This window comes from Bos grunniens, chromosome 5, assembly GCF_055505025.1.
Source record: "Bos grunniens cultivar Pamir isolate PY7600 chromosome 5, Bosgru_T2T1.0, whole genome shotgun sequence".
Lineage (NCBI taxonomy): Eukaryota > Metazoa > Chordata > Mammalia > Artiodactyla > Bovidae > Bos > Bos grunniens.
This window is the reverse complement of record NC_141169.1, coordinates 52,483,196-52,511,069: the sequence shown is the minus strand read 5'-3', so window position 1 is coordinate 52,511,069 and position 27,874 is coordinate 52,483,196. Positions and strand designations below refer to the sequence as shown.

Below are 27,874 nucleotides of genomic sequence, written 5' to 3'. Positions count from 1 at the left end.
TAAAGAAAGAAATTAAGTTGTCAAAGTGTTGGAAGGATTATACACAGTTATATCAAAATTTCCATGAATTAACAGTGGCAGAAGGTAAAATCATCAGGAAGTACAGAATAGTTTAAGAATCAGTGGTAAGAACACTGAGAGACAGCAGATCATATATTCTGCTGACATGAGTTTCAACAGTAGGGTGTTTGAGAGAGGATGAAGGGGGAACGAGTTAGAATTGCTGATGAGTAACTAGGAAACCTCCCTCGTTTCCAACCTTGATAGTAGAACTATTGGAGGAAAAAAGCAACCACTTGAAATACCTTCAGGGGAAGCAATATTCTCTGAAGAGCCAGGTTATCATTAGTACAAGAAGGTGAAGGAACTGTTCAGAGAAAATGGGGAATATAGAGGTTTTGTTTACAAGCGACCTTAAAGGGCCCAGTGTAAAAGTGCTGGGAGATGAGGAGAGTAGGAGGCAGAGACAGAGGAGGGGATGGGCAACCCTAATGGGAATTAGCACGTGTGAGAAGTCTGGAGCTTTTATGGAGAACAACTTTAAAGGAATAGAGAGCAAACAAAACTAGTCCTTACATGCTCAAGGCAAAAATGCATTGGGTTGGCCAAAAATTTTGTTCAGGCTTTTCCATGCAATCACACAGAAAATCTGAATGAACTTTTCGGCCAACCCAATAATAGTGAGGCTGAGAATGATTGGAATAAATGGAAGAATTCTCTCTTGACCTTTTAGATGAAATTAAATATGTCCAGAGCAATGGAGTGTTCTTAGCCCTCCGGTTGGTGGGATGTATGTTCTTCCTTTAAAATACAAAGTAAAATTTTGTATGAAAAACAGATCTGTTAAAAAAACAAAAATTGAGGTAGTGTTTAGTCAGTAGTGTCTGACTCTTTGCCACCCCATGGACTGTAGCCCACCAGGCTCTGCTGTTCACAGGGATTCTCCAATCAAGTGTACTGGAATGGGTTGCCATACCCTCCCCCTGCAGGGGATCTTTCCAAACCAAGGATCGAACTCAGGTCTCCCGCATTGCAAGTGGATTCTTTACCATCCGAGCCACCAGGGAAGCCCAAGAATACTGGAGTAGGTAGCCTATCCCTTCTCCAGAGGACCTTTCCGACCCAGGAATCGAACCAGGGTCTCCTGCATTACAGGTGGATTCTTTACCAGCTGAGCTACCAGGGAAGAGGTGGTAAAAGCAACAGTGAAAAGGAGATGAGACTTGGAAACTGAACACTTGAGGTTAAATTTTAGTTATAGTAACTGGTTATCAAACTACAGTTGACTTTGTAGGCCATGACCCTCCACACATTTGAAAGCCCACACATAAGATATAGTCCGCCCTCTGTGAACATGGTTCCTCCATGTGTGTGGTTCTGCATGCATGGATTCAACCAATTGCAGATCAGATAGTGTTGTACTGTAGTATTTGCTACTGAAAAAAAGTCCACATACAAGTGAAACTACATCTCAAACCTGTGTTATCCAAGGGTCAACTGTAACTGTTTTTACAGATTTAATCACCAGCTTCCCATTGGCCATTGTGACCCTACAGTAATTTATGGTCACAGAAGCTGTCCCTTAGCACCCATATTTAATTTGTGTTATTCTAATCTCTAGAAGACTCTTTTGGAAGAGTCAGAAACATCGATAATCATAATAATAAACATAATCTGATTAAGCACAGTTTGCGAGAGCTATGGGGCCAAGAAGACTGGATGAGCAACTCCGTATCCAGAGCCAAGGTGGGGCTAAGTCATCACAGGAAGTCCACATCAGACTGAGTCTGGATTGATCTCCCCAGATCAATCCATCACTGTGCAATTTCCACACATACAACAGAGCAGCAGATGGCAAATGAAAAGCAGCACAGACCATGTAATACTTCCCTGGTGCCAAAATCCAAAAGCTCTCAGAATCAGCCTTGGGAAGAAGGGGAAGAAAAGGAGAACAGAACCCTGAATCTGACTATTCACCCAAAACAGACTTAGGTTTTAAGTCAGAAGTGACTGTATAACCCTAAAAAAGACAAGTCAAAATGAAGCCTTGAAAGCGTCAAGGGTTTTTTAGTTTAAATTTAGTTTAAAATTTAGTTAATGTTAGTTTAAATTTAGTTTAAATTAAGTTTAAAATTCAGATAAAGGAATACAGAAAGGTTTACATCTTTGTACCCCATGAATACTAGAAGCCGCTTCAACAAAAGTAGGAAACATGCATTGAACATTTAGCATATGGTAGGCTTCATGCTAAGCAGTTTACATGGATTATCACATTCCTCTTCACAGCAACCCTACAAGTAAAAACTATGATTCACTCTATTTTGCAGATGAGAAAAGTGAAACCTCATACCTATCCAGGGGCAAAAATCAATATTCAAGCTGCTGGATACAAGGCACCTGATCCTAACCATCACGCTCCATACTGTTTACACCTAGTAGTAGAGCAAGCCATTTGTATAGTCACTATTTTGGGACCTTACTTTATGTTAGTACATTACATTCAGTGGATATCTCCAAAGGGCTTATTTCTCCACTGGAGTTAAGTTCCTCAAAACCTTGGAACATACTTTCAGAATTTTCAGTCTCCCCTTACAGCACTCTGCATGAGATAGGGAGTAACTAAGGCCCCTGAATAGCAATGTCTGTAATCCAATTTGTCAGGTGCCACGGGGCACAGTGGTTCACCTGGGAGCAGCGCTTCCTTTGAGAGCCTTGATGTTAAATCCTAAGAGGATTCCATAGCAGAGGCAATTTGGCGCCAACATCTTAATGAATACAGTGAGAACCTGTCTCCTACTTAAGCCTGGTTATAGTTAGTTGGTTTGATAAAATACATAACTAGACAGACCAATGAGAGGTCATTTGTTTCCTTTTACTATATGTCAAAATAGCTGAAGAAATTACACTATTCAACATGTTCTTGCTCCTCATGCCACCATCAGTTTAATCATGATCACAAATAGCTCTAGTTTTCCCCAAGGCATTCTATGATTAAGTGTATTATCTTTTTTTTCCCCCAACTTTAGGATTCTAGTCTGTTCCATGCATTATCGTTCAGCATTCAATAATCAATCCTTGCTATAAGCACATACAAATTAATCCTCATGCTGAATGCCTATAATAGACTGGAAGTCTCAGACACCTTGGTTCATCTAATATATAAAAACACCTTAATTTTAGATGTAAGTATTGCAATACTCCAATTCAAATCAGTGTAACCAAGAGGGCACAATGCCAGTTCCTCTGCCTGTGAGGAACACCACAAAGCACGGTCCAGGTGCAGTGAAAGTGGATACCTTTTAATGCATTTTTCTTATAAGCATATTCTATGAAGGCCATGATTGAGGAATCTACACTCCTACCATGTAATCATTATTGAAGCTTACCTGTGGTCTTCTGTGAAACCCTCCAGAACACACAAAATCTTTGATCTGCTCTACTCCAAATAATTTCAAAAACTAAAGAGAAATAAGCTAATCTCCAGCATGGAAGGTGCTGTTTAACTCAAGCTGCGCGTATCCCTGTTGGTCACTGTCATTTTGTAATGTTACTAGGGCTTTTGTTTTTAAAATGCACAGCAGGCTTATAAAGCAACTTTATCTGGTGAATTATCTTCTTTGGGAAATCTTCTAGAACACAAAAAATATACAGCAAACCAATTTTTGTATCAGGTTTGTGCCAGGAAATTTCTACAGATAATCAAAATTCTGTATACAGGGCTCTTGCTGCTGCTGCTAAGTCGCTTCAGTCGTGTCCGACTCTGTACAACCCCATAGACGGCAGCCCACCAGGCTCTCCTGTCCCTGGGATTCTCCAGGCAAGAATACTGGAGTGGGTTGCCATTTCCTTCTTCAATTACAGGGCTCTTGCTTGCCTACAAAAATGTATCTGAAGACAATTCTGCTTCATCAATGTTTTCATTCCTTGCAAATATTACACCAAAGCATAAATTTTCTCCTTTACCTTGTAACTTTTTTCACCTCAGTTACTTCAAATAGCATTATAAATTATTGACTCATTTCAAATTAAATTTTATACCAGAAAACTAATTTCCTTATCTAAAGTAGTAGACATGGAAGCAACCTAGATGTCCATCAGCAGATGAATGGATAAGAAAGCTGTGGTACATATACGCAATGGAGTATTACTCAGCCATTAAAAAGAATACATTTGAATCAGTTCTAATGAGGTGGATGAAACTGGAGCCTATTATACAGAGTGAAGTAAGCCAGAAGGAAAAACATAAATACAGTATACTAACGCACATATATGGAATTTAGAAAGATGGTAACAATTACCCGGTGTACGAGACAGCAAAAGAGACACTGATGTATAGAACAGTCTTATGGACTCTGTGGGAGAGGGAGAGGGTGGGAAGATTTGAGAGAATGGCAATGAAACATGTAAAATATCATGTAGGAAACGAGTTGCCAGTCCAGGTTCGATGCATGATGCTGGATGCTTGGGGCTGGTGCACTGGGACGGCCCAGAGGGATGGTATGGGGAGGGAGGAGGGAGGAGGGTTCGGGATGGGGAACACATGTATACCTGTGGCGGATTCATTTTGATATTTGGCAAAACTAACACAATTATGTAAAGTTTAAAAATAAAATAAAATAAAATTGGAAGAATAAAAAAAATAAATAAATAAATAAAGTAGTAGAAGAATGTATATTATTAGTGTACATAAACAAAAAGCACCCATATGGTATTTTCAAAGGAGAAAAACAATTTGTATACTTTCCCATTTGGGGAAAATGGTTTCTGAAGGCCAACTACAAATTCAGTCCACTGCTCGGGAGGGAGGAATTTTCCTCTACCCTTCTAGATTCTTCTGGCTGGTCTAAGAAGTAAATCAACATGATACAGATTAACAGGAGGAATTAAACAAAAGGTTAACAACAAGTATACATGAGAGAGACCCAGGAAAACAGTAACTCATCAAAATGGGCAAAACCCTCACCTTAAATATCATCTCCAACTGAAGATAAAAGAGGATATTGGGGATAGTGGTTTTGGACTTTGAAGGGAAGGAAGGCAACTCACAAGGAGATGGAAAAGCAAATGTTTGCTAAACACACGTTTGCTGAGCCTTGTAGAAAAAACGCCTCTTGAAAGTGAAAGTGGAGAGTGAAAAAGTTGGCTTAAAGCTCAACATTCAGAAAACAAAGATCATGGCATCCAGTCTCATCACTTCATGGGAAATAGATGGGAAAACAGTGGAAACAGTGTCAGGCTTTATTTTTGGGGGCTCCAAAATCACTGCAAATGGTGACTGCAGCCATGAAATTAAAAGACGCTTACTCCTTGGAAGGAAAGTTATGACCAACCCAGATAGCATATTCAAAAGCAGAGACATTACTTTGCCAACAAAGTTTCGTCTAGTCAAGGCTATGGTTTTCCCCGTGGTCATGTATGGATGTGAGAGTTGGACTGTGAAGAAGACCGAGTGCCGGAGAATTGATGCTTTTGAACTGTGGTTTTGGAGAAGACTCGAGAGTCCCTTGGACTGCAAGGAGATCCAACCAGTCCATTCTGAAGGAGATCAGCCCTGGGATTTCTTTGGAAGGAATGATGCTAAAGCTGAAACTCCAGTACTTTGGCCATCTCATGCAAAGAGTTGACTCATTGGAAAAGACTCTGATGCTGGGAGGGATTGGGGGCAGGAGGAGAAGGGGACGACAGAGGATGAGATGGCTGGATGGCATCACTGACTCGACGGACATGAGTCTGAGTGAACTCTGGGAGATGGTGATGGACAGGGAGGCCTGGCGTGCTGCGATTCATGGGGTCACAAAGAGTCAGACACGACTTAGCGACTTAACTGAACTGAACTGAACTGTAGAGAAAATGAGACACAGATTGCATGTACCCAGTCAGAGTTTCCCTCACCACTGTTGGCCCACATTCTTTGCAGATATCTCTGGTGATAGCTCCATTCCAGGGAACACACTTCCTGTCTAGATTCTTTTAGGCAGTTAGGAGGAAGGTCAAAGTTTCTTTCTCAGTCTTTCTTCCTGAGTCTTGAATTTCTTTTTTTTCTAGCGCAAAATAATCTGCATGCCACAGAGACATTTGGAGTGGCAAGTTTTGCTCCTATATCACCAATTCCATCAGTGATAGGGCTCTTTCTTTTGAACTTTTTGTTTTGTATTGGAGTAATGCCAGTTAACAATCTTGTGATAGCTTCAAGTGAACAGTGAAGGAACTCAGCTATACATATACATATATCCATTCTCCCCAATCACCCCTCCCACCCAAGTTGCCAAATAACATTGAGCAGAGTTCTGTGTGCTATATTGAATGTCCTTGTTGGTTATGCATTTTAAATATAGCAGTATGTACAGTTCCTTCTCCAAATCCCTAACTATCCCTTCCCTCCAGCAACCATAAGTTTGTTCTTTAAGTCTGTGAGTCTCTTTCTATTTTGTAAGTAAGTTCATTTGTATCATTTCTTTTTAGATTCCACGTATAAGGGATGTCATACACTATTTCCCTTTCTCTGACTTACTTCACTCAGTATGACACCCTCTTGGTCCATCCATGTTGCTGCAAAGCATTAATTCATTCTTTTTAATGGCTGAGTAATATTCCTTTGTATATATGTACCACACTTTCTTTATCCGTGCCTCTGTTGTTGGACATTTAGGTGGCTTAGCTATTGCAAACAGTGCTGCAATGAACACTGGAGTGCATGTATCCTTTCAGATCATGTTTTTCTCCAGATATATGCCCAGGAGTGGGATTGCAGGGTCATATGGTAGCTCTACTTTTAGTTATTTAAGAAACCTCCATACTGTTCTCTATAGTGGCTGTACCAATTTACATTTCCCACCAACAGTGTAGGAGGGTTCCCCTCTCTCCACACCCTCTCCAGCATTTATTGTTTGTGGATTTTTTGACGATATCCGTTCTGGTTGGAGTGAGGTGATATCTCACGGTAGTTCTGATTCTCATTTCTCTAATAATTAGTGATGCTAAACATCTTTTCATGTGGCTCTTGACAACAAAAAAAGGAATTAAGATACACATGATGAAATATTATTTTCTTTTCTACTTGTGTACAACTTTTGAAAAGAAACTTTAAGGTGGTAACCCTTTAATGAGAATAGTAATAATACTTTCTGAGGCTGGGAAAATTAGCTACAGAGGTGAAAGGGAAAAATCAGATGATGGTCCAGCAAGGAGAAGAAAGATACCACACACACTCTCAAGTCTTTTAATGCCCTAGAATCGCCCGTCAAACATTTTTTTTTCTATAAGACTCTAGATTTTTGGCACCCAAGTGCCAAAGGTTAAGGTTCCATTAACCTTCTCATATCCTTCTTCTCCCTGGCAGAGAGTTGATGGTTATATATTTTATGAAAATCCACTGGAAATTATTCTGCATGGTACACTTTTTGCTGCATCACAGAGCCATCAAATTAAATACTAGATGTAGGCTTCCCTAAGCTACAAGCTGCTGTCTCTGGGGAACTATGAAAGCTAAGCAGGGCTCTAGGTAGACACAGAAATAGATAGAAATTAGGTTTACCCAGCTGAGCTTAAAATCAAGTTCCCCAAACTTCCACATAGTGAAAAAGGGCTCTGGAGGTCAAGGTAAAAGAGATACTTGTGCTGATGTAGGAAGGAATCTTTGTGTGCTAACCCACATTTGTTTCATTTCTAGATTTATCTCAGATGCTTCAAGGCAGCAAGGAAGGAACATGGAATTTAGGACCAGACAGACTGAACCCAAGTCCCAGTTCAATCTCATAAAGATTCTTAACAAATACATTCTTAATTGCTCTGAGCTATAGTTTCTACATTTATGTAAATGGGAAGGTGATAACTACTTCATTAGTTTGTCATGATTAAATAAAACAACAAAGTTTTAAATAAAACAATAAAGGTGCAGAACGTGAACCCAGGGGTTTAAAAATATGTCACCTCCTTAACTAAAACTGTTCAAAACAGCAGCTATTGTCATAGTAGCAGATATAGTAAGAACAATAATAATGACCTTTAACTGAACACTTGCTAGACTAGGTACAGTGCTAACACATGCACATTGTTGTTGTTTAGCCACTAAGTCGTGTCTGACTCTTTTGAAACTCCATGGACTGTATCCTGCTAGGTCCTCTGTCCATGGGATTTCCCAGGCAAGAATACTGGAGTGGGTTGCCATTCCCTTCTCCAGGGGATCTTCTCGACCCAGGGATAGAACCTGCACTTCTTGTATTAGCAGGTGGATTCTTTACCACTGAGCCACCAGGGAAGCCCTAACATATGCACATAGTATTCCTAAATCTCATAAAAGCCTTACAATATGGATGTTATTTCACTGAAAATTATCACTATGGAGTGGTGCAAACAGTAAGGAGAAAGCTGGATAGGTAGAGATTTCATCCCTTGATTGGACTCCAGGGTCTGCCAAATTGGCATCTAATTTGACTTGAAGAAGGTTAAGTAACTTCTCCAGGATCAGACAGATAAGAAGTTCCCAATGCTCATCTTGTTCATGTATTCTAAATACAATAGTTTTCCCTAGTATATGGAACATATCTCAAGACCTAAAAGTAAAAGAGATCCTTGGGGCCCAAGTAAATCCATATATCTTCACTACCATAAATACTCCCATTGCAGAGCTCAAGACAGTCAGATAAAAACTGTTCCACAGACTCCCTTAACCAGAAACTAGTAAAGTAATATCATGATATAATTAAAATTATAGTATACTATTATATTAATTTATATATTAATAGTATAATTTTCATTATAATTTTAATAGTATAAAATTATACTATTAATATATAATTAATATATTATACTAATAATATTGTACTTATTAAGCAGTACTATACCCATCAGAGAGAGAAGACCAGAACCTCCAATCTAATCATGAAGTCCTCAACAGGTGGCCTAGAGGAACCCAAGGTCTTACTCAAAAGAGCTCAGAGACTCCAGATTGATGAATAAACCCTAACCCTCACCACCACGGATGACACTATACTAATGCCTATATATGGAACCTAGAAAGATGGCATTGATGAACGTATTTGGAGGGCAGCAATGGAGACAAAGACATAAAGACCAGACTTATGGACATGGTCAGGGGGAGGAAGGAGAGGGTGGGATGAATGGAGAGAGTAGCATGGAAGCATATACACTACCATATGTAAAACAGATCGCTAATGGGAATTTGCAGGGAACTCAAACCGGGGCTCTGTAACAACCTAGATGGGTAGGAAGGGGTGGGAGGGGAGAGGAAGGTTGAATAGGGAGGGGACCTACGTATACCTGAGGCTGATTCATGGCAATGTACAGCAGAAACCAACACAATATTGTAAAGCAATTATCCTTCAATTAAAAATAAATTTAAAGTACAGGACGTAAGTAACTGTTCTGTTAGGAATTAATGGTGAGTCCAAACATCAACTAGAATCACATTTAGCACCTCAGAAAGGATCAAAATTACCATGATAATGATGAAGAACCCCTTTCCTATACTTCTTTATCATGCCCAGCTGAACTCAGATGAGATATATGATAACTCCTGGAACCACCAAATATATACCAACTAGATGCTCCTTTGCCTGAGAAAACCCTGCCTCAAAGCAGAGAGAAACTATCTTCAATTCGTCCAGACACATCTTCATTCTATAATATTTGTGACACTTTACAAAGATACTTTTCCATATCTCAGAAGCTGTGCTACAGATACCCAAGTTGAGTGAGAGTTTCTCTAGACAGAACTTTCAATGCGGTCACTCTTGACATTTAGCACATAGTGAATTCAATGGCTTATTCAGGAAGGAAAAAAAAAAAAGCTAGTCCAAAATCTAAATAAATGAAATATATTGATTTTACAAAGACTCACCACTTCTTGAAAAAATTTCCTTAAATAATCACTTCCTTATCACACTTAATGTGTGACTCTCCTTCCACACTTTCACTCATCGGGATATGTATTCATAAAATGAAGAACATCAATTTGTCTCAGATCAGGTAAGATTTATGAAAAATGAGTCCACCTGGCTGAAGTCATAAACATCAACTAAGCCTGTTATGAATGCATATATGAAAAAACTAATCACTGACTATATAACACCATCACTTGAATCAGGATGAAAAATAGAACTGCATATGCAAAGTGCTAAGTTTTGCTAATATTCCTTCAGTTCAGTTCAATTCAGTCGCTCAGTCGTGTCCGACTCTTTGTGACCCCATGAATCGCAGCACGCCAGGCCTCCCTGTCCATCACCAACTCCCGGAGTTCACTCAGACTCACGTCCATCGAGTCAGTGATGCCATCCAGCCATCTCATCCTCTGTCATCCCCTTCTCCTCCTGCCCCCAATCCCTCCCAGCATCAGAGTCTTTTCCAATGAGTCAACTCTTGAAAAAATGTTAATTTTATGAGAGTGTGCTTTATTTTTAAAATGTCTGGTTTCTGACAATATCATCCAAAAATAATTATTTGATAGTGAATGCCAAGAAACTCAAGTACCAAAATGATAAGCAATACTTCAAGCTACCTTTTCCAGAAATACAATCTGTTTCTCAATTGATAGAAACTCATTATAAGCAACTGCCTATATCATAGTCCTCCAGGAAACTTTATCATGTTCTAATTCATCAAAAGCCACCACACTAAACTTCCATTTAATACTTGAATCAATGAAATAATTCATTGAGCTATTTATCAATTTATAAACACCTTATTAAGTATCAGTGTGCTACATCACACCAATTTTAAACTCCATGAAATATAATCAGAAACTAATTCCTGATATATACATAGTTTTAGCATGAGATTTACACAGGTTTCACAAACACCACAGCTTTAACAAAAAGAATATGACATTCTTCAGTATATTCATTACCTTGAAATAGAAAAATTATAACCATTGATCAAAGAAACCTGCCACAAGTTTTAAAAAATCATTTTTTGCAATGATCAACGTGAACAAAACCCAAAGACAAACTGAGACTTTAAAAACTTGGTGTCTGACAGCCCTACTCCTCACTAAACTGCATAATCTTGGCCAACTTGGATTTCAAATTTCACATCTATAAAGTAGGAAAAAGCACAATTTCTGTCTATTTCAGAGAATTTTTGTGGAGCAAATGGGACAATTTATGAGCTACATACAAGTACTTAATGTTATTATCAAGGGAATTTTCAACTGAAAAGAGAGAAACCGTGAAATTCATTAGTTACTTATCTCTCCTGGTGGGACTGTTCTCTTTACCCACTCATAGCAGAAGAGCCAAAAATAAGCTGTTTGCTGAAGTAGCACTCAGAGAAAAAGAGCAATACTCTGCACTGAAATGTTCACTCCTGGGGAAGTTCCTAAATTTCACTGAGCCTCCCTTTCTAAATAGAACAGCTTCCCAGCCCTCACTTTCCACACATGTGACAATACACTGAACAGTGTTCAATCTTCCTCACCTTTCCCATGTGTAAAATCAGCTTTATTGACAATATATTTAACACCTATACGTCGTGCTTAGCACATCGCTTTATCTGTCAAAGAATAGGTTCCAGCGGCTGCAGATATAACAGAGAAACAGAACAGAAAAAAAGCCCAGACCCCAGTTGAGGTTATATTTGAGTATGCTAAGAACAAACAATAGGCTGAATACACAAGTGTCATCTTTAGTCTCTTACATGACAGCAGGGCCAACTTCAAAAACACAAGGGTCTGAGATCAGAAGGACCTGTGCTTGGCCTAACATTGTGCTGGTGTCACCTTGAAATTCTGAATACTTGTGAACAAGTGGCCCGACATTTGCATTTCCTAGATGGCAGGTAAAACTGTAGAAAAAAATAAAGTGAGGAGGGAGATAGGGAGACATGTGGTGGGAGGAGTGGTCAGCAGGGCCTCAGCACGACCCTCTGCATCTTGAGCTGCACGAGGGTGCCCGGCTGAGCAGGCAAGGGAAGTCAAAAACCACCTAGAGGTAGAGAGAGTCTTCTTTGCAGAAAACTGTGGGCAGCTTTCCAGATAGCTTGCACAAGAGAGGACAATTACACAGATTACCAAGTGTCACAGGTACCTTTCAATGCAGTAGCCCAGCAGCCGGTCTCCTTGTCCCTTTGCAAACCACAGAGCCATGCTTCCAGGGAGGCACCACTTCGTTGACACAGACAAGGTAGCAATGGGGCTGCTTGTAAAAGAAGGCCTCTTTGAAAGGGTGACGATCGAATAAAGGTCACCGGAGGTGAACAAATGAGTTGTACAGAATGGAGGAAGAGGAGAAGGCCAAGGGAATAGTAAGTGCAAAGACCTTGAGACAGGAGCTGTCTCAAATTCTTGCACAAGCCCAGAGTTCAAAAAGCCCTATTAATGCATACATGTGGAATCCAGAAAAAAATGGTACAGATGGATCAATTTGCAAAGCAGAAATAGAGACACAGAAGTAGAGAACAAACATATGGATACCAAGGGGGTACAGGGGGTGGCATGAATTGGAAGATTGGGATTGACATAAACACTCTACTATGTATAAAATAGATAACTAATGAGAACCTATTGTACAGCACAGAAAACTCTACTTAATGCTCTGTGGTGACCCAAATAGGATAGAAATCCAAAAAAGAGGGGATATATGTTCATGAATGACCGATTCACTTTGCTGTACAGCAGAAAATAACAAAACATTGTAAAGCAACTAAATTCTAGTAAAAAATTTTTTTTTTCTTTAAAAAGCCCAAAGTGGGGGTGGAACAGGGTCAGAGAGGCAAGTGGCAGTGTGAGGCCATAACCAGAACTTTGGCTTTTAGTCAGATATGGGAAGTCATTGATGTTTTGCACAATGTCATTTATGGATTCTGGCTTGAGAATAGACTGAACAGGTTAAGAATGCAAATATAGGGAGTGCAATAGGAGCTTGTTGTTGTTATCCAGATAAGAATGATGGTGGCTTACACCAGGATAGTAGCAGAAAAAAATTGGTGAGAAGAGGTTAGATTTTGGATATATTTTTGAAAGTAAAGCCAACAGGACTAACTGATGTATTTGTGGGTGTAAGAGAAAGAGAATGACTCCAGGGACCTTACTCAGAAGAACTAGAAGGATAGTTACCATTAACCATTAAGATGGGGAATACTGGCAGAGCTTGTTTGGTGGGAAATCAGTTTTAGATAATTTACAGATGACTCTTGAGCAGTGGGTGTTAGGGGTGCCAACCCTCCACACACTCAGAAAAGTAGGTCCTCTGTGTCTATGGTTCTGCACATGGATTCAATCAATCTTTGATCCTACAGTACTGTAGTATGTATTTAGTGAAAAAAAAAATCTGTGCACAAGTGGAACTGTGCATGTCGAATTCATGTTATTCAAGAGTATACTGGAGATGTGTAATCAGATATGAAAGTAGGCAGTAGAGTAGATATATGGGTTTGGAATTCAGGAGAAAGTCTAGGTTAAAGATTCAAACTTAGGAGTCATCAACATATTGATATTTAAGGTTATGATACTGGACAGGATCATCAAATAAGTGATTTAAAGAGGTCTAAGACTGAGACCAAAAGTCCTTTAACATTTAGAGTGAAAGAGGAAGCACCAGAGAAAACTGAGAAGGACCAGCCAGTGGGATCAGAGCAAAACTAGGAAGGTATGATGGCATGAGTCCCAGGCAAGTACATCCAGGAGAAGAAGATGATCACTGCATCACACACATTCTGCTCTGAGGTCAAGTAAAGTGAAAGTGAAAGTTGCTCAGTCAGGTCCAACTCTTTGCGACCCCAGGGACTATACAGTCTGTGGAATTTTCCAGGCCAGAATACTGGAGTGGGTAGCCTTTCCTTTCTTCAGGAGATCTTCCCAACTCAGGGATCAAGTCACATGCAGACAGATTCCTTACCAGCTGAGCCACAAGGGAAGCTCAAGAATACTGGAAGGAGCAATGAAAGTACCCTTCTCCAGCAGATCGTCCTGACCTAGGAATCAAACCAGGGTCTCCTGCATTGCAGGTGGATTCTTTACCAACTGAGCCCTAGTCAAGTAAGAGGTCAAGTAAGAGGACTGAGAATTGATCCTTCCATATAGACAAATTGATCCACCTAAATAAATGGGGGCTATAATGGTAACTTCAAAAAAAGAGATGTGTGAAAAAACAGGTCAAATCTATAAACTACTTCATGAAGCTGATAAAATACTATAGTTGTGAGTCTATCATTTAGTTACATTAGGGAAAATTGTATTAATTTATTTCAGATGAATATAGTTTGATGCCAGATTGTTCCACATAGGAAACATTAGCCATTTATGACTATTGAATACTTGAAATATGACTCATGTGAGTCAGGAACTAAATTTTTAACTGTGTGTGCTAAGTTGCTTCTGTTATGGCCAACTCTATAAGATGCTATGGACTGTAGCCTGCCAGGCTCCTCTGTCCATGGGATTCTCCAGGCCAGAATACTAGAGTGGATTGCCATGCCCTCCTCCAGGGAATCCTCCCTGACCCAGGGATGGAACCTGTGTCTCTTACATCTTCTGCATTGGCAGGTAGGTTCTTTACAACTAGCGCTACCTGAAAAGTCAATTTTTAACTTTAAATTTTAGTTAACTTATGGTAAAGAATCTGCCTGCAATGCGGGAGACCCGGGTCTGATCCCTGGGTTGGGAAAATCTCCTAGAGAAGTAAATGGCAACCCACTCCAGTATTCTTGCCTGGAGAATTCCAAGGACAGAGGAGCCTGGTGAGCTCCAGTCCATGGGGTCACAAAGAATCAGGCACGACTGAGCAACTAACACACAGACAACTTTAAGTTTAGTTTTAAAACATAAACCTCATTCAGTTATTTAAAAACATTTATGTTTGTTTTGAACAGCATGTGTATGTGAATCTATTTTTAACTGTAATTTTACAAAACTGAAATACAAATCAAGTGCTTTTCATGAAAATTTATAATTTGAATTGATAATAGTACAACTGTTGACTGTAACCAAATTTCTAAGACTACTATTCACAAAACCTTAAAATAGATTATTAATAATTCTTATATTGATTATATATTAAAATAATTCTAGATATGGTATACAAAGTATTTTTTAATTAACTTCAGTTATTTTACTTTTTTTCATGTGGCTACTAGAAAAATTTTAATAACATGTTGGCTCACATTATATTTTATTAGACAGTATTGGTTTAATAGATTCAATGTTGTAAACAAAAGTAGGTCTTGCCAAAATTAAGAACTTGGTCACCTCTTTCATCACGAGCTTCTCTACAGCAACTGAAAAACAATGATGTTCAAAGGAACAGGTAATGTTTCCTTTCTAAAAATTTGCATGTCCAATTACCATTCTGTTCATAGAAAACCCCACCTCGGTTCAATGAGCCAGTTTTCACCCATCCTTCAGAAATCCTCCTGCAGTGCAGGAGATCCATGTTCTATCCCTGGGTTGAGAAGGTCTCCTGGAGAAGGAAATGGCAACTCACTCCAGTATTTTTCCTGTAGAATTCTATGGACAGAGGATCCTGGTGAGCTAGTCTGTGGGGTCACAAAGAGTCGGACACATCAGAGCAACTAACACTCTCACTCACTGTCTTCAAAAATTTAACCAGCAATATATGCTCTTCGAGGATGAATTTTCTGATTCCTGTAAGCCAAGATTTTCCCAGTCTCCTTGGTATAGAGATGATAGCATTAGTGCATTATACTTTTCATGACATGAAAAGTGAAAGTGAAGTCGCTCAGTCATGTCCAACTCTTTGTGACCCCATGGACGGTAGCCTACCACGCTCCTCTGTCCATGGGATTTTCCAGGCAAGAGTACTGGAGTGGGTCACCATTTCCCTCTCCAGAGGATCTTCCCAACCCAGGGACTGACCCTGGGTTTCCCGCATTGTAGGCAGATGCTTTGCCGTCTGAGCCCACCAGGGAAGTTTCATGACATAGAAATCACAAATATCTGGCAAGCAGCCACACACCTCAAAGGAAAAAAAACAGAGAAATGATACCAAGAATGACAGAGTACCTATTACATGTTAGCAGCAACAGTTTCAAATTTAATCTTCACAAAACCCCTCACTGTTATAGTAAACGCTAAGAGTCACTGAGCGGTATTCAACAGACATGGCAGTAAACACCTTACATGTATTATTTTCTATCTTCACAAGTCCATAGCATTATTATCCCCATTACACAGAGCAGAGGATAAGAAACTTACACAAGATTACACAGCTAATAGGGCTTCCCAGGTGGCTCAGTGATAAAGAATTCACAGGCCAATGCAAAGACGCAGAAGATGTGGGTTCAAGCCCTGGGTTGGGAAAATCCCTTGGAAGAGGAAATAGCAACCCACTCCAGTAAGCTTGCCTGGGAAATCCCATGGACAGAGGAGCCTGGTGGGCTACAGTCCATGGGGTCACAAAGAGTCAGACACAACTTATCAACTGAGCGCACAGGCACACAGCTAATAAGCATCAAAGCCAAGATTAAAAGTTTAGGCAGTCCCTTATATTTGAGATCTGAAGGAAGCATAACCTTAATGCAAACAACTTCTAATACAAACAGTTACAAATCTGAAAGCTGGAGAAATCGACTAGAGGAAATTTTGTCCACAGAAATATATGGGGGCAATAGTGTGACACCCCAGAAGACCTTGGAAATAAGACAATCAGAGACAGGGAAGGTCACTTTAAAGATTGATTAATATATTCAGAATGGTTTGATTCATATAAAATACAAAACTTGGCAGAACAAGTTATATCATTTCATGATGTGTCTGTAAATTTTAAAAATTATAAAAAGCAAGCAAATGATTTTCACAATGGCAGGATGCTGGTCTCTCCCTGGGGAGAGAATTTATTGTAATCATGGGGAGCTCAAGAGTGTTGTAAATGATCCATTTATTGATGTGGCTGGTAGTTTTTGGATGTTTACATTGTAATTCTTAGTAAAACTGTATATATATTTTTATGCAAATACAATAGCTGTGACATCTTAGCTCTATAGCCCACATTCCTATTAAACCCATACAGGAGAGGAGCAGAGGTCAGTAAGTGCCTCTCCCCATTGCTGAGTCCTACTCAGCATTCTGTCTTACTTTAATCATCATCTCCCCACCCAAGCCAAATTATCCTATTTAAGTAGTTCCTCTCTGTCTTACTATCATTTACTGCTTATCACTTGTGATGGTTAATTTTACATCAACTTGACTGGGTCACAGGAGACCCAGTCTCGATCCCTGCATCAGGAAAACCCCCTGGGAAAGGAAACTGAAACCCATTCTAGTATTCTTGCCTGGGAAATCCCACGGACAGAGGAGCTTGGTGGGCTACTGTCCATTGGGTGGCAAAAGAGTCAGACACAACTTAGCAACTAAACAATAACAATAAACACATTTGAAACAGTAGACTGAGTAAAGCAGATTGTCCTTGCTAACATGGGTTGCCTTCATCCAATCACTTGAAGGACTAATTAAAATGAAAAAATTGGTATAGCCACTAGGGAGAATACTATGGAGATTCCTTAAAAAACTAAAAGTAGAGTTACCATATGATCCAGTAATCCCACTCATGGGCATATATCCACAGAAAAACATAATTTGAAAGGATACAGGCATCCCAATGTTCACTGTAGCACTATTTGCAACAGTCAAGACATGAAAGCAACTGAAATGTCCATCCATGAAGGAATGGATAAAGAAGACGTGATACATATATATGATAGAATATTATTTAGCCATAAAAAAGAACAAAACAATGTCATTTGTAGTGACATGGATGGACCTAGAGATTGTCACACTGAGTGAAGTCAGACACAGACAAAATATGATATTGCTTATATGTGGAACCTAAAGAAGTTGTACAAATGAACCTATTTATAAAGCAGAAGTGAGTCACAGATGTAGAAAGCAAACTTGTGGTTACCAGTGAGGAAAGGAGGAATGGAGGGATAAATTGGGGGATTGGGATTGATATATATACACTGCTATATACAAAATAGATAACAAACTAGAACCTACTGAATAGTACGAGGAACTCTATTCACTACTCTGTAATGACCTGCTGCTGCTGCTGCTGCTGCTAAGTCACTTCAGTCGTGTCCGACTCTGTGCGACCCCATAGAGAGCAGCCCACCAGGCCCCCCGTCCCTGGGATTCTCCAGGAAAGAACACTGGAGTGGGTTGCCATTTCCTTCTCCAATGCATGAAAGTGAAAGTGAAAGTGAAATTGATCAGTCGTGTCTGACTCTTCACAACCCCATGGACTGCAGCCTACCAGGCTCCTCCGTCCCTGGGATTTTCCAGGCAAGAGTACTGGAGTTGGGTGCCATCGCCTTCTCCGCTGTAATGACCTATATGGGAATAAAATCTAGAGAGTGGATATATGTGTGTGTATAACTGATGCACTTTGCTGTACAGCAGGAACTAACACAACATTATAAATCAACTATACTTTAATTTAAAAAAATGATCTTACCAAGAGGTTAAATTTTGTGGGGTTTTTTTTTATAGGCAAACATCCATTCTAGAAAGGTTTTTTTTAATGGTTAAAATAAAAGAAGTCTAATATTTTAAAAAGAAAAATATCAGCAATTTGGACTATTCCCACTTAGAACACCATTTAGACTGAAAACTATGAATAAACAAAAAGTGGATGCCCATGTCTGCAATAAATGTGCACAGGTATGCATAAATATGGTGGCTCCAATTAGACAACTGACCACTGGTTGTGAGATGAAAATTAAATGAACCATCGGAAAGAGGAGAGAAAGCTCAGAACCACAGGGGAAAGCCTTGGCAACTTTGTCTGGAAAACAAAACTACAGAGGGAAAGGAGATGAAGGGCACTGAAGGAAAGAGAACAGTGAACATGTGTCACAAAGGAAGCATACTTTATCCTTTTTTTTCTTTCTCCACATGACCCTGAAGCATGTACTATGAATTTCAAAATAAGTCAGGAAATCAATTCACCAAGCTAAAATTGTGTCATAGTTTCATTCCTGGGTTCTGGAAGGACTGTCAGTAAAGGAAATCTTGAAAGCAATATGTAACTGTGTCGATATCTATAATGCCTCTTTCCTCTTAATATTTATTCTGATAGTTTATACTTATAATTTATATTTTGTACCTGTACTATATACTAGAATATACTCAGGAAAGCTAGGAGGTGAATATAAGTTAAAATTTTAAATATTTCATGGAAAAAATTAGCTGGTAAATTCATGAATAAGTGCATTGGCACAGAGTTTCATACCTGCAATAATCATTAAATAGATTAACTTTTCTAAGATGCTTGGAAAAGGACTTGGCATATGAAAAATATGTTAAATAAAAACATAAAATATGAAATGTATGTACATATAATACACACATTATATTCACTTTTCTCAAAATACTGCCTATTATGTAAAGTAAATACCTATTTGAAAATAGGCTGCAAAGTCCTGATAAAATGCTACTTAATTTTTTATTATTTCCCTGTGAGTGATTTATGGTTTTACAACAGAAAAAACATTTGTTGCCAACATATTCCAGCTTAAATGCATTTTTATAGTTTGGCTTTTCTTATTTTAGAAGTATTATTATATTATACATTATATATATATAATATATAATAATATATATATATTATATTTTAGAAGTATTATTTAGAAGTAGAGGAGTATTATTATATTATATATAATATATAATAATATATATATTATATTTTAGAAGTATTATTTAGTAGTAGAGGAGTCTCTGGGCTAAGTGTCTCTTGTAATAACTGATTTCAATTTCACTACTGGGTTGTGGAAGGCTGAGAAGCAATGGGGAGGTAAGTCATATCACAAACTATAGAGTTACATCAGGTGCTACCTGCCTGGCTTTAATTTTGAGTCTAAGACTGTAAAAAACACATCTGAACAAAAGAAAGAGATTATATTACTGTTTTTCAGATGGTCAAGCAAAATTTAGCTAAAGCTACAACTGCAGAGGCAAAAATAAACCCTGGTATTCTTAATGTCTAATAAAAGCTAGACTCTATATGTGGTCAAAAACTGTCTAAAGAAAATAAGGAAATCTTCCTCAAACAGGACACAGGGACTACCTCCACTTATACAGCTTGAAGATAAATGGATCCTGAACAGCAAGTATTCTCCACTGTCTGCCTCCCCAAATTGATCCTGCTGCTGTAGTCAGAACTCTCAGGCTCCCAACTCATAGAATGTTAGAAATAAAAGGGATCCCAGCAAACATTTATACCCCCCTTGTGTTACAAAGGGAAAAACTGAGACCCAGAGTCAGTTAACTGACTTAAAACTTAAGCTACTTGTTGAAGGTCACATAGCCAGAGTTATGGCCAGACCACTTTCTCATCACCTTGCTGCGTCTCTGCTGTCCCAATTTTGTCATCCATCGTGACTCTAAACAGTCCTTCACCAACTCTCCTACTTCAAAATAAGCCACACCCCTAGGATCCTGATTACATAATCACCAACCCAGTTTCAAACGCTGGAATTATCAAATAAGGCATACTTCTGGTGACATATTTAAGATCACTTAAAAATCAAAATGAAGTAAGGTTCATGAAAGTTCAGGCATCCAAAATGGAGCCAGGTGGCCACCTGTGGATATGGTTTCAGACATGTTCCAGTATCACTGAGAACTTGACTTTTTTAAACTAAATCAAACTTGAGGACACTATCAGCCATTTTCAAAACAGAATTTGCTAGTAGCTGCTAGCTGCAACCTTGTAGTTCCAAAGCCCTCCTCCACCCACAATCTTCCCAACTATGTAAACTTTTCAAAACCTAACCAATCTTTTTCTTTTTTTTTCCAGCAACAGAGAAATCAATGGTTTAATGTATCGGGGAGCTTACACATCTGAAGCAAGGTCCTGGAGTGACACGCCATTATATGCTGCAAATGGCCAGCAGGACATGGAGCCAGTCTTGGCCCCTGGGGAAGGGGGAAAGAGGAAATTACCAGTTATAGGGAAATCTACATCAGGTAGGCTCATTAGTTATCACAGAAACCAGGAGAGAGGCATGCTCCTCACCATCTCTTTGATTACAAACAATCACCAGCTGGGTCTGGAGTGAATACTCGACTTCCCAGGTGGCAGTGGTAAAGAATCCACCTCCCAATGCAGGAGACACAGAAGATGTGAGTTCAACCCCTGAGTCGGGAAGACACCCTGGAATAGGAAATGACAACCTACTCCAGCATTCTTCCCTGGGAAATTCCATGACAGAGGAGTCTAGTGGGCTGCAGTCCATGGATCGTAGAGTTGGACACAACTGAGCACAGATGCATGCACTAGGAAGGTAAGTCAATATGCGTCTGGTGTAGGTGAAGCAGGCCCTATGTTCACGGATGGCCAGCCCAGGTTCACACCTACAACTTTCCGGCCCCACATGCTGGTGGACCACCCCCACCTCTTTCCATCCTGTCTTGTATTTCCCCACATCCTGCCACTCACAGGAGTTTCCTCAGTCTCTGGCTGCTCTGCCAATTATTGGGCTGCATCTTGAAGGCCTACAAGACCTGTGCTTTCCCAGCTTCAAGACCAAAGAAAGAGCCCAGAGTTGAAAACAGAGATATTAATGGTTTAATGGAGGCAGGAGCTTCCACATCTGCAACAAGGAGTGACACTCCTTGATAGTCTTGTTTTTCCTCCAGGTCCTAATTTACTTTATGATATTTTAGCAGATGAAACATGATTTATGTTAAGTGTTATTTATTATTGTCTTAGTGATAGCAGTGGCACAGTGGTAAAAAATCTGCCTGCCAATGCAAGAGACTCAAGAGACGTGGGTTTGATCCCTCGGTCAGGAAAATCCCCTGGAGGAGTACATGATAGCCCACTCCAGTATTCTTGCCTGGAAAATTCCATGGACAGAGGAGCCTGGTGGGCTACCGTCCATGGGGTCACAAAAGAATCAGACATGACTGAGCAACTGAGAACATACACACAGTGATGTTAGTAGGACTCCAGAAATCTTAGCTCCTGCTGCCACCAAAAGCTCAGTCTCTCTGCACTCTGGTCCCAAATCGAGTCTCAGAGACAGAGTTTTAGGTGAAGTTGAAAAGGATAGCTTTATTACTTGGCCAGGCAAAGGGAGACACACAGGGCTTCCGCCTTGAAATACTATGTGCCCCCCCTCTCCCAACCACTTGTTTCTTAACAAGCACTATTACTTCTCATCTGTTCCAATCCTAATTCTTGACAAACAATTTACATAACCTTGCAGGTGTCTTACTTTATAATCTCCTCCCACTTGTGGTCCAGCAGCACACAATTCAAGCACATCTTGTATCTGTGTCTGCTGGGCTACAGCCCTGCTGCTGCTGCTAAGTCGCTTCAGTCGTGTCCGACTCTTAGCGACCCGATGGACTGCAGCCCACCAGGCTCCTCCGTCCATGGGATTTTCCAGGCAAGAGTACTGGAGTGGGGTGCCATTGCCTTCTCCGGGGCTACAGCCCTAACAAACTCCAAATAAATGTTCCCCCCGCCAACCAGGTCTCCATTCTTGGAATTCATGATTAACAACTCTGCCAAACTAATCACTATTTGCACTTATTAATGAAATTTGTTAGTCAACATTTAAGGCTTCAGTCAGATTTCTGTAACCTGTAATATTCACCTCATAAGAAGAAAAAAATAAGTTAAATATAGCTTAATACACATTTGAGAAAAAATGCAAAGGACTTTAAGTAATGTAATAACCCAAGACAGCTAAACCCAGGGTAGCAATTTGAATTCTTCCTGGTGTTAATGGTGGCTAAGTGGTGAGGAAAATGAATTGCCAAAGAATGTATTTCTCATCGCTACTGCCACATTTTTTCTGATTTTTTTCTTGGACACACATGACTAGTACCAAGTCTCTGCAAATGTGACCATTTATCCAGGTGATGATTGACAGGAAGAGGGCAGATAGAACCAAGACAGATATCTATGCTGATCATTTTCCACCGCAGACTCTCTTAAGGTAAAAATGTCCATAATGTCAATCTATATTTCAGTGCTTTCATTAGATAATTATTTTTATCTATTAGGTAATAATGAAGAAGCTATGAGATGTTCAGCAGGGAAATAGACTATAAAAATAAAATATTAAATATGAAAGGTTTTTATCAGTTTTCTCTACTATTATTTTGCATGCCCCATCCTGAGGTTTTAGATTTTTATCTCTTATTGTTATGTTCAAGATTTTTTAATTAATTCAAATTAATATATTCTTTCCTAGATTTTCAGTACCTAAATCCTTATCTTCCTGGGATCAACACAAAAACTCCAAGAACTGACAAAGACAAGCTCATTGGAAACAGGCTTTCAGAAATACAATGCTTACATTTTATTATTTACAGAATATTTCTACATAAATACATTGGATGATACACTGGATGACTAAAAAACAAAAAAATACACAACATAAAAGTTGAGAATTACGTTTTATTTGGCGGACTTTCTAGGTCAAGCCTGGGAGGCAGCCTCTCAGACCAGCCGAGAGGGACTGCTCTGACCAGGTAAGGGAAGACCCAGGATATGAATGTTTTTGCAACAGACTAAATGGTCAGAACATCAACAGATTACTGTTAATTAAAGAAAACCAGACATCTCATGTTAATGAATTTAGCACTTTTCTACGTATGGGAAGATAAAAGAATCTGGGCTCACTAACATCATTCCTTTGATATTCTCCTTAACTATCTCAGGCTTCCCTAGTGGCTCAGAAAGTAAAGAATCAGCCTGCAATGCAGGAGACCGGGATTCAATCCCTGGGTCAGGAAGATCCCCCGGAAAAGGGAATGGCAACCCACTCCAGTATCCATGCCTAGAGAATTCCATGCACTGAGCAACTAACACTTTCACTTTCAAAAAATTTGGCCATCTGGGGCCAGTATCCTGTTCTTTCCATTCTGAGTCCCCTGAGAATGCACCCTTGGGGGTGGCTGCAGCCCCTTGGTCTCCATCCAGAGTTCCCTTAGGGCTCGCCCTGGGGGGAGGGGCAGGTGTAGTGGATTGAATCTGCAACATCCTTTGTTTACTGATATGGCAGGCAGCTTTTTAAATCCACATATTCATGTATCCACACCAAGATTTTCTAACTGAGCAGGACCTGAAGGGGCCTTCCTGGGACAGACCCTTCCCCCATATCCTCTGGACTGCAGCACATCAGGCTTCCCTGTCCTTCACTATCTCCCAGAGTTTGCTCAAACTCATGTCCATTAAGTTGGTGATGCCATCCAACCATCTCATCCTCTGCTGTCCCCTTTTCCCCCTGCCTTCAATCTTTCCCAGCAACAGGGTCTTTTCTAAAGAGTCGGCTCTCTGCATCAGGTGGCCAAAGTATTGGAGCTTCAGCTTCAGTCCTTCCAATGAATATTCAGGATTGATTTCCTTTAGGATTGACTGGTTGAATCTCCTTGCAGTCCAAGCGACTCTCAAGAGTCTTCTCCAACACCACAGTTCAAAAGCATTAATTCTTCAGCGCTCAGCCTTCTTTATGATCCAACTCTCACATCCATACATGACTACTGGAAAATCCACAGCTTTGACTACATGGACCTTTGTTGGAAAAGTATATCTCTGCTTTGTAATACACTATCTAGGTTTGTCATAGGTTTTCTGCCAGGAAGCAAGTGTCTTTTAATTTCATGGCTTCAGTCACCATCCACAGGATTTTGGAGCTGAAGAAAATAAAATCTGTCGCTGTTTCCGTTGTTTCCCCATCTATTTACCATAAAGTGATGAGACCAGATGTCATGATCTATATTACCTAGATAATAATATCTTATGCACACTTCTCGAGTTGTTTTACAGATGCTAAAATCTCCACCAAATAGCAGATATTAACTACTTAATGACCATGACCACACAGCCCCAGGCCTATGGGAGCCTGAGGACTAATAATACTAATCCCCCAGTGACAAGGCTCTGTACAGTTCAGTTCAGTTCAGTCGCTCAGTTGTGTCCGACTCTTTGCGACCCCATGAATCGCAGCACGCCAGGCCTCCCTGTCCATCACCAACTCCTGGAGTTCACTCAGACTCACGTCCATCGAGTCAGTGATACCATCCAGCCATCTCATCCTCTGTCGTCCCCTTCTCCTCCTGCCCCCAATCCCTCCCATCATCAGAGTCTTTTCCAATGAGTCAACTCTTCGCATGAGGTGGCCAAAGTACTGGAGTTGCAGCTTTAGCATCATTCCTTCCAAAGAAATCCCAGCTCTGTTACCTCACCTTCAACCAGTCAGAGAATTGTGCACTAGGTGATTCACAAATGCTGAGACTCCCCTCCCTCATCTGACCTTTAAAAATGCTTTCCTGAAACTCGTTGGGGAGTTTGGGGTTTTTGGTCGCTACCTGTCCTGGACTCTGTATGGCACCTTATACTGACGCTGCACTTTCCTTCTCCTCAACTAGGTGTCAGTAGATTGGCTTTACTGCTCATGAATAAGTGGACCTAAGTTTCGTTCACTACCAGGTTTCCAATTTGTTTTTTGTTAATCTTTAGGATTCTTTTCATTGCCTTAAAAAATTGTATATCTGAAGCTGTGGGAAAGTTATGACATAGATAAGACTTTGAGAAAAATCATTTACAAGTCTCAGAATCAGGCATACTCCCTGACTAAATGTTTCCAAATATATTTGATTATTTATGTGGCCATAAAAGACTTCCCTGGTGGTTCAGATAGTAAAGCGTCTGCCTAAGACAAGTGTTTTTGGTTTTGCTCTCAAGATGACCTTTTTTAAGACAATTTCTCCTCCTTTACAGTTTGTAAAAATAGAAATCTGTCAAAGTAGCCCAGAAAACCAAGACCAGTTTTTAAGTATGTCATTTTATTCTGAGTCAATAATAAAGCACATTCACCCAAAGCAAAACTATACAGTGTCTCTTCATCCAATCTCCTGTTCATGTTTATCATTTCCTCCATGAAGCAATAAGGCTCTTCTGGAAATTAGAGAAATATTAAGTAAAGACTTAGCTATTCCAGTGTCCTGAGAAAACATTGCCCAAATCTGAAAGCACTATGCAAAGGCATTGCATGCTTGCACTTTTCAAAGAAAAAAATGGCACTCCCCTTAAAAAAGACCTGTAACTTTGTATTGAGTTCAGTTTAGTCGTTCAGTCTTGTCCGATTCTTTGCGAACCCATGGACTGCAGCACACCAGGCTTCCCTGTTCATCACCAACTCCTGGAGCTTGCTCAAACTCATATCCATAGAGTTGGTGATGCCATCAAACAATCTTAGCCTCTGTCGTCCCCTTCTCCTCCTGCCTTCTTTGCTAGCATCAGGGTCTTTTCCAATGAGTTAGTTCTTCACATCAGGTGGCCAAAGTATTGCAGTTTCAGCTTCAGCATCACTCTTTCCAATGAATATTCAGGACTGAGTTCCTTTAGGATTGACTGGTTATATCTCCTTGCTGTCCAAAGCACTCACAAGAGTCTTCTCCAGTGCCACAATTCAAAAGCATCAATTCTTCGGCACTCAGCTTTCTTTATAGTCCAACTCTCACATCCATACATGACTACTGGAAAAACCATAGCTTAGACTAGACAGATCTTTGCTGGCAAAATAATGTAGAGACATGATTTTTAATATGCTTTCTAGGTTGGTCACAGCTTTTCTTTCAAGGAAGAAGTGTCTTTAATTTCATGGCTGCAGTTACCATCTGAAGTGGTTTTGGAGCCTCAAGAAATAAAGTTCGTCACTGCTTCCATTGTTTCCCCATCTATTTGGCATGAAGTGATGGGACCAGATGCCATGATCTTTGTTTTCTGAATGTTGAGTTGTAAGCCAGATTTTTCACTCTCCTCTTTCACTTTCAACAGGAGGCTCTTCAGTTCCTCTTCCCTTTCTGCCATTAGGGTGGTGTCATCTGCTTATCTGAGGTTATTGATATTTCTCCCAGCATCTTGATTCCAGCTTGTGCTTCATCCAGCCTGGCATTTTGCATGATGTACTCTGCATAGAGGTTAAATAAGCAGGGTGACAATATACAGCCTTGACGTACTCCTTTCCCAATTTGGAACCAGTCCATTGTTCCATCTCCACTTCTAACTGTTGCTTATTGACCTGCATACAGATTTCTCAGAAGGCAGGTAAGGTGCTCTGGTATTCCCATCTCTTGAAGAATTTTCCATAGATTGTTGTGATCTACATAGTCAATGGCTTTGACATAGTTAATAAAGCAGAAATAGATGTTTTTCTGGACTCTCGCTTTTTCAATGATCCAGCGGATATTGGCAATTTGATTACTGGTTCCTCTGCTTTTTCCAAAACCAGCTTGAACATCTGGAAGTTCATGGTTCATGTACTGTTGAAGCCTGGCTTGGAGAATTTTGAGCATTACTTTACTAGCATGTGAGATGAGTGCAATTGTGAGATAGTTTGAACATTCTTTGGCATTGCCTTTCTTTGGGATTGGAATGAAAACTGACCTTTTCCAGTCCCATGGTCACTGCTGAGTTTTCCAAATTTGCTAGCATATTGAGTGCAGCACTTTCACAGTATCATCTTTTAAGATTTGAAATAGCTCAGCTTGAATTCCATGACCTCCACTAGCTTTGCTTATAGTGATGCTTCCTAAGGCCCACTGACTTCGAACTCCAGGATGACTGGTTCTAGGTGAGTGATCACACCATCTTGCTTATCTGGGTCATGAAGATCTTTTTTGTATAGTTCTTCTGTGTATTCTTGCCACCTTTGTATTACCAACCTTGCCAACTTTGGCATCTTTGTATTACCACCACTCAACTAATCTATTTTTCATGTGGTTATTTCAATTGAATTACAAGTATTAGTAACAATAAGTTAAATGCAAGATACTACTCCATTGAAAAACAGGTACAAGTTAGTAACACCTTTCAAGTCAGGAAAATAGTTGAGCAACAGTAATTCAAAAGAGGTATAATTTCACCAAAATTACATTGTAAAATAA

General features: G+C 39.8%; 1 protein-coding gene across 16 annotated transcripts in view; it reads right to left on the bottom strand.

Moving 5' to 3' along the window:
* TAFA2 (TAFA chemokine like family member 2) overlaps positions 1 to 27,874 on the bottom strand; it is a 563,996-nt gene that overhangs the window by 238,865 nt on the left and 297,257 nt on the right. Inside the window, exon 1 of one of the 16 annotated variants that reach the window (XR_015163863.1) lies at positions 20,806 to 20,869. The exons of 12 other annotated variants lie outside the window; for them this stretch is intronic. Coding sequence is in view for 1 of the 4 variants with exons in the window: in XM_086400247.1 (XP_086256373.1) it covers positions 20,806 to 20,945 (140 nt within the window). In the remaining 3 variants the exon portion in view is untranslated. Of the gene's footprint in view, positions 1 to 20,805; positions 20,956 to 27,874 lie in introns of those variants that run through there. 3 more of the 16 variants (XM_086400247.1, XM_086400255.1, XM_086400257.1) reach the window with 3 other exon arrangements.